Source organism: Triticum dicoccoides, chromosome 2B (assembly GCF_002162155.2).
Source record: "Triticum dicoccoides isolate Atlit2015 ecotype Zavitan chromosome 2B, WEW_v2.0, whole genome shotgun sequence".
In the NCBI taxonomy this organism is placed as follows: Eukaryota; Viridiplantae; Streptophyta; class Magnoliopsida; order Poales; family Poaceae; genus Triticum; species Triticum dicoccoides.
In genome coordinates this window covers 667,873,167-667,881,391 of record NC_041383.1, presented here as the reverse complement: position 1 = coordinate 667,881,391, position 8,225 = coordinate 667,873,167, and the positions used below count along the sequence as shown (strand labels likewise).

Below are 8,225 nucleotides of genomic sequence, written 5' to 3'. Positions count from 1 at the left end.
CTTAATAAAATAACGAGATAATGTATAAAAATGAAATACCTGGGTGAACTGGTCTGACAGTCCATGTGATGTCCAGTATTCCATATAATTTAGCATAAACAGTCCACATGATACGCTATAATATTATAAAATAATACTTCAGAATATCACACAGATGAATCAAATAGACAAGCCATTGTAACAAGTGCTTACCCATCGGTTTGTATTGCGTTTTGAAACTGCTCTACAACCGTCCATTTTGTAACATTGAGATCGGGCCACTTATGACCTCTGATAAAATCCGAACTATGCTCTACAAGTTTCAGACGCTTCTCGAGTCCTAGCAACTATTTTATATATGAGAAATATTAGGGATCAAGGCAAATAAAACATATGTTAAGATGAGTAAAAAAATAGATAGTTACCGTAGTAGCAAGGTCATTGCGTTTGACCCGAGAACCAAGTGAGTCCAATACTTGAATCTCACGTTTTTGTGCATTGGCGACTGCTAGATACCAATGGTAGCCCGGTATATTAATCGGAATGAATAACTGATATAAATATCATACAAGTCACGGTCGCAATTAGATAACAATATTAATAAATCATTATACATATGAATTAAGTAAAAACAAACCACAATTATATGCATGGATAACGAGACAAAAACTAACCATATCTTGCTGTAGATAAGTATTAACATGATGTACGATGCAGTGATATTTTGATGGGTCTATATCTCCTTCCCCGTCTTCTTTTATCTGGCCAGATACAAACGTGCTAACAATGTGTACCTTTTCACCCGCCCTGTCTTGTAGATGGTCGTGAGCAAGAATGCAATATATGTAAGCATTTATCACCAGTAACGGGCATTTAGATTATATTTATATTTTATGATATTATATATTGTTCGTATTATTAATTACAAAGTTTGTACAATTGGTCTTACACCGTCATGTAAGAACATATCATCTTTCATAAGGCATTCCAAATTGTTGCTTGATAACAAGACATCTCCAATGTCCTCGAACTGGGTATTCTTCGGGGCAGACTTGATTGATTCAATGACTATAATATCCCTAGCGGTAGAAACATAGTCTGTCGAATTCATAAAAATATGAGCCAACTTAACAATCAAAATGAGCAAAATTAGTTGAATACAAAAGACAATATCACAAAAATAAGATTGATAATAATATTAAAAAATACCTTGTGGGATAATATGTAAATTAGCATCCTTTTTTGATTTGTTATGAGATATAACCTCTTCGACATTTTTATGTTATGAATTTTCGTCCCCTTTCAACGACATCGCATCTGAACCCTTAATGGATTCTTTTCGTGCATCTCCAAAGTCCATATCTATGTCTCCTGTATTCTGAAAGAAAAACAACCCTTCCGTATTACCATCTATAAGATACATACAGAGGAAGGTTAGCTATATGCACCTCTTCTCATGGTGTTTCACTGTGGTCTGTCATCGTTGCATCAGTGAGTATGTCGGAACCCATCAATTTATATCTATGCTGAAATATAATTAATACTTTTTACTGCATCATAGAATTATATATAATATATAATAAAACTGAATGTGAAACTAACACAACTGTTTTCTCTGCTAATAAAAAAAGTATTTGGTTATATTAGAAAAAAATGACGCTTAAATCATTTTACTAACACAACAATTCAGGAAAAACAACAAACTATAATGTTCATATATAAGTAAGTAGGCTTCTGAAATTGCTTAAATTATTTTAAATTAATTGTATAGGCTATGGAAAATTGTCATACAAAATCTAAAACAAACAAACCAACATTAACCAAGTATATTTGTTTTTTTTATGATTTGTTTGGTGATACCCTTAGTATATGTCATAAGCATAAAAATATTTATTTTTATAGATCATGTTTAGTATATATATAGGACAAATGTTTGCTACAAGCAATGGTAGTTATCACCACTTGTGTTTTGTATGTTGTATGTAGTATCTGTCGAAATCGAGAGTATGTACGTGTAGTATGTAGTATATAATAATGATTATGTAGTATATATACAAATTTTTAGGTAGTATGTACCATTTTTTGAGTATGCTCTTTTTTACGTATAAATATATACGTATTTCACAAATATAACAAAAAATATGGGCTCATATGCAATTTTTTCATGTAACTTATTTTGAAATATCTTAGATATAGTATACGAACATATTTAAAATAATAAAATAGTATATATTGTACCACATCCTAGTATATGAGACATGTGGGGTAACTACCACCTGGTGGTAGGATGGATTTTCCCTATATATATATATATATATATGTGTGTGTGTGTGTGTGTGTGTGTGTGTGTGTGTGTGTGTTTGAGTGAATAATATCTTCTGATTGCATATTTTTTTATCATTCCCAGCGAAAAGAAACAATTCAACATTGTATAAACCAAATATTTGGATAGGACTACGTGTATTATACATTGAAGCATAATGCCAAAAGGGGTTCACTAAAACTTGACAAGCAAAAATGCTGACTTGATGATACTATTTTATTGATTATAATACACCATTAAAAAAAGATATAACGACATGTGGCAACGGAATGTTGCATGCACCATGTTGATACACAAATTACTCTAGCGTCCATTTTTTCTGGCTTGAACGCGGTCATTGACGTAAGAAAGTGTTTCGTCATAGGTCATCAGGCTGACTTCGTGGATATCTTTCATAAAAATAAGTGTTAGTAAAAATGACAGCTTTATTACATAATTACATAAAATAACACAATGACACAAAATTAACAATACTTTAGAAACCCTACCTTGTAGATAATGATCATCATCATTAATGCCAGGAGAGAAGAAGAATGTGCTCTCCCTCATAGTTTGCAGGCATTGATCCCTTCGACTTAACTATATGTAAGTAACAACAATCTTCTCGAACAGTTTTTCTATGTGTTGCAAATGGTACAAGTGACGACCAGCATGCTCTTGCCTTAGGCGTAGAAAAATTATCTCCCGTCTACATACAAAAAAAAATTTAGGCGCAGGTAACAATAATTTTTTTAAATAACCATATGAAAATCTCATATGCTGAATGGAACTTACTGAAAATTCATAAGGCCAATCTCAACGAAAGGGACATGCCGTCTATATACTGAATCCCACAGATGTTGTATCTTACCAGCATATACAAGAATAGCAACAACATCTGAAAAATGTAATCGTAATGAGACAATGCTATGTATGGACTTATGTGCAATAACAAAGCTGAAGGTGCTGCACTAGTGATGGTTTTGTCACGTAGCGACAATATGGCCCCAAGCTGTGGGAAGCACGGTGGACAAATTGTCGATGATATCCTGATGGCCGACAAGCTAACCTCGGTCCTAGAATGTAGTGCGATGACAAACTCCCTGCATATATACCAAACATGTCCATCTAGCATTTCCGTGGGGTTGAACCCGACGGAAATAAAGTCATAAGTCATCCCGGTCTGCAGCATGTCGTTGAAGCGGAATGCTTGGTTGCTGTAGGCAATTGCTTCCATCTTAGTTCCCTAATAATATTTTATAAATAATTAAAAAAATCAGGTTGAGAAACTCTTTAACACATCTGCATACTGAAAAAAGTGCTATATGTGGTGATGAGTAATGAAATACGTGTTGATCAAGTAGTATAGAACGAAGGTATTGGTTTCCCATTGCATTCTCCCTGATTTGGGCCTTCCAAAACACCTTAGCATGAATGATCCAACAATTGTGATATACTCCCTCCGTTCCTTTATATAAGGTGTATTTGTTTTTTCAAAAGTCAAACGAGTGCAAGTTTGACCAAGTTTTGAGAAAAATATATGAATATCCACAATATGAAATTTATATCACTTGATCGATCATGAAAGGTAGTTTCATATTTTATCTATTAGGTATTGTAGATGTTTCTAGTTTGTTCTATAATCTTGGTCAAACTTTCAAACGGTTGACATTCACGGAAACCAATACACCTTATATTCTGGAATGGAGGGAGTATATGTTCCATATCTGGAGAGTCAAGTTCATGCATAGCATATGATGAATATATGAGGTAAATAAACGAGCGCGATGGCAAATCAACGTACAGGATGATAGATATTGCCTGTTCATCGGAGGGATTTCTACATGAGGGATGATAGGAGCAGGCGGATTTGCCATCACCCTCCTAGATCTTGTCAAGTTGTAAGAGATCACCATAGTCGTAGAGGATGTAGAGGATATTTCTGAAACGGTGTAGAAATATGGAGGCTCATGTATGGTGGTGCGTGGCATTTATATATATTACCATAGTGGGCGGCGGGAAAAGCATTAACTTTCAAAATTTGGTTTTGGGGCTCTAGGTGTATATAAGAAAGTTGGATCAATCTTTGGAAACCAAATAAAGATTGATCAATCTTTGTCATCTTATAGTAATCAAATAAATTAGGCTCTGATTGCAGTCGAGGCGAGTATCAAAATAATTACTGTTTATTTACTTTTAGTAACACAACAATTGTGGATCTCAATATAATGAAGCAGATACCCTGTTACAGTAAGGTTAGTCACGTAATATATCTATTTCCATTAATGCACCAACGTTATGTCTCATGCTTGAATAAGATAACTTTATTTTCCTTAACTGTGAATCAAAGTATACTATGCCTTGATTGTGTGCAATATTAATTCTCATGCTTTGTACTACCATGCAATATCAAAGTATACAAAGCATCGAGTTATTATTTCTGCCGGAGTTTTTTTTTATGATTTATTAATACTTCAAATGAAATGAAATGCAACTATGAACATAAGTCGAAATATGTTCGTATGTCAGCATAAGTAATTGCTGTGTTTGGCAGTAAACTTTTTAGAAAACCACATTTTTTACATATTAAATTATTTTGAAGCATAAACAACACGCACTAAATATTTTAATAGAACCCTGAGCACCTCTATCAAAATTGCTTGCTAGCGGTACTCGTGTAGGTGTCTCAGCAAAGTAATTACTTCTGTTTTTAGTATCATGTACAGAGTCATTCGAACTGAGACAAATCTGTACTTGGACGGAAGTTAGTTTATACTGCACAAAATAAAACATAGGATTTATATCCTTCAGTTCTAAGTATATCAGCATACATTTTTCTGTTATCTAATAGGTAATTGCCCGTGCGTCGCAACACTAATATGATGATGATTTAAGGCAACACCCATTGATCATTAATATACTTGTGTCCAGGCCTGCACTACAAGGGCATATAGGGATGTCTGAAAAAACACAGAAATATAATACTGGTTGGACTATTTCCAACGGAGAAGAAATCAATGGAAATCTTACCAGCCACCACATCCACACCCACACACGTCAGCAACTAGGACTCATCCTCGTCCTTCCCGTATGAGACCGTGGAAGAGGGACCGCGAGGCACGTGTCCAGCACAACACCACGCGTCCAGCACAACACCATTAGGACGAAGGGCGAGATGCGGGGAAGCAAGTGTTGGCGAGGCGCGGCCGTGGAGGTCAGGCGGCAGCCCATGAGCCAAGGAGGTCAAGGCACGGTCGTGGAGGTCTATCGGTGGCCGAGGAGCTAAGGAGCAGCGGTCGTGGAATTAGAGCGGCGACCGAGGTTGGGGCTGGGCGAAACCCTAGCGTCGCCAATTCGAGGTAGTGAGGAGGAAGGAGTGTGTGCGTTTGTGCTGTAGGTTGCCTCGCTCGGGCTGGGCTTTAGCCTCTGGCCCATGTGCACGAGGGGGACAAATAAAATAAAGCTGAAAATCACATTGTCATCGATCATTTAGATAAGAAAACAAGCAAATTAGTCACCCTTCATTATTTGTCTCCGAACGATTACATTGATAAATGCTCATAAGGAGCAATGCAACAACTAACATACTAAGATATATAAATAACAATGTAGACACCATCATGCTTGGTCCTTTGAAGGTGGTGGTGGATTCCTGTCGCATGCTTGGATATGCTTCACGACCATCTCTGTCAAATGATTCACTTGGTTAATCAAAGTCTGCAGTTGTGCCTGCAGAATCTCATAGTTGGTAGGACCCCAACCGTCTTTCCTCTGTGCATTTGACCCCGTGGCACACTGAATATCCCAGCCTGAGGGGACATGTGCACGTGGGATGTGATGCACCTCATGACATCGGATTAGGTTATCAAAGTGGTTTGTGGAAAGCGTGGTTGGGAACTGAATAGGAAGGATATGATCATGCATCTTTAGTATCTTACTCTTTCGTGAGGATCCCTCACCAACACCATGATCTCGGTGTGATTCTTCATCATCTTCCAGTTGACCTAGATCATCAGGGTGAAGTTGAGTCGGGTCTTCCTGATCTTGATGGTTATCCTCGGAACTATTGGATGACGACATGTTTGGGTGGTGCAAGGGTGGAGCGGTCTGGTTTGGGTGGTGCAATGGTGGAGCGGTCTGGTTTAGGTGGTGCAAGGGTGGAGCAATTTATAGATCTTTATAAGAAAACAATGATTAGAAAATCCGTCTATGAATCAACCGAGATGATCGCAATCAGAAAAAAATATATTTTGGAATCAGATTTATGATTCGGCGTGATCAACCGAGTAGTAGTTTACAATGAAAAACAATGAACAAGCCATTAAATAAACTAACACTACCATTTTTTATTAAACCAACCCATTAGAAGATATAAAGGAAACACAATAAAGGCTGATGATACCAGTTCTGATTTGATGACATCGTATCGGTGATTGGCATGATCACTTGCCGTAATATATTATTTGTTTCCGGATATTATATGGGGGGGTTTGGATTCTTTTTTTATGGATATTTACTAAGTCTGCCCATATTAAAATTAAGTTATTTCCTTTTTCCCGTTTTATTAAGTTATTTTGCATTTCTAGTCAATATTTTTGTTTGAACATCTTTTTATGAGCATATTTTTTTCACAAGTATCATCAAACACATTAATCTGAGCACCAATATAATAACTATGAACATGCGATACAAAAAAAGACACTCATACAGCTCAAGGCAGTAAAAGAACATAAAAAAAAATGTATGCTTTCAGCCTATTCATGACCACGTATGCTACATCTGCTCATGAAAGCAGAACAACATTTAAAACTGATTGGAGCAAACCAAATTTTAGACACTCATACATGACTATTTATATACTAACCGCAAGCCATGTTAGCTATAAATGTACATGAAAACTTGACAGCATTAAAACCTGGGTGGAACAAAGCAAATATTACACACTCATACACACTCATAAAGCTCATACATGCTAAATGGTCACAATAAATACGCTCCTTATGAAACTGTACAAAGTAAATTTAACATGATCCAGGTCTTGATGAAGCCAAGCATTATTTCTAAATCTCAGTCTACACATAACACAGTACGCTATGTGACATGTACATTGCCATAAACATTGCAATAGTAGAAAGCCTAAAACAGTGATATAGGTCCTACTATGACGGCTGGTTATTGAAATGCAGTTAATAGTTAAACCAGCCTCAGCGCAACCACAAAGATACCAAATAATATGCTATAAGTTGACCACCCTCAGCCAAACCAGTCTCCTTAAGATACTGGTTCAAAAAACAATGAAATTAGAAATGAAAAATCATATCCTCCTGACGCTGCTTTCCTTCTAAGTCGAATCCTTGTTGTCCCGCTACGGCACCACAACACAGGATGCTCGATATCAGCCGAACACAAGTTCTCATGGACCAGAAATCCATGAAATGATGCTTGCTCGCTGAACCAATCCTCGCCAGGTCCTAGATTAATGCAGCCTTGTGCAATTTTTTAGGTTAGAACTCTTTCAGATCCGCAGTAAATTCATGAAGGTAAATGAACCAATGCAAGAAAAAACTATGTAACTTGAATTGAACTGTTAAATAATTAGTCTAGATGCGTGAAAGTAAAAGTAATATAACCTTTTCTAAAGATTTCACACTTCAGAGATCAGACATGTGCATTGTCACACTCTCCAGAGTCGAACGGGCATTTAAACTTTTTTGCAAGTACGCATGCTAGCATTTTATTATTTATTAGAAGTACATATGCAAAATATATCTTCAAAATCTACTCAAACTTAACTCCTGCGGGTGTTGGTCTTATAATTCAGACCAATCAGAATCTTATAGTTCTGACATATCAGAATAATACAGGGATAATAAGGATGCCAATAAATTTAAATTCAAGCATACTATCAAAATACCAAAATAACAACAACGGGTATGATCAGTTG

At 36.2% G+C, this 8,225-nt stretch overlaps 1 protein-coding gene across 1 annotated transcript in view; it reads right to left on the bottom strand.

Annotated features, from left to right (window-relative positions):
- Positions 1 to 3,518, bottom strand: part of LOC119361121 (anthocyanidin 5,3-O-glucosyltransferase-like) — a 26,593-nt gene extending 23,075 nt beyond the window's left edge. The window contains exon 1 of the mRNA XM_037626485.1: positions 3,397 to 3,518. Within this exon, the coding sequence (XP_037482382.1) occupies positions 3,397 to 3,518 (122 nt within the window). The remainder of the gene's footprint in view (positions 1 to 3,396) is intronic.
- Between the last annotated feature and the right edge of the window lie 4,707 nt (positions 3,519 to 8,225).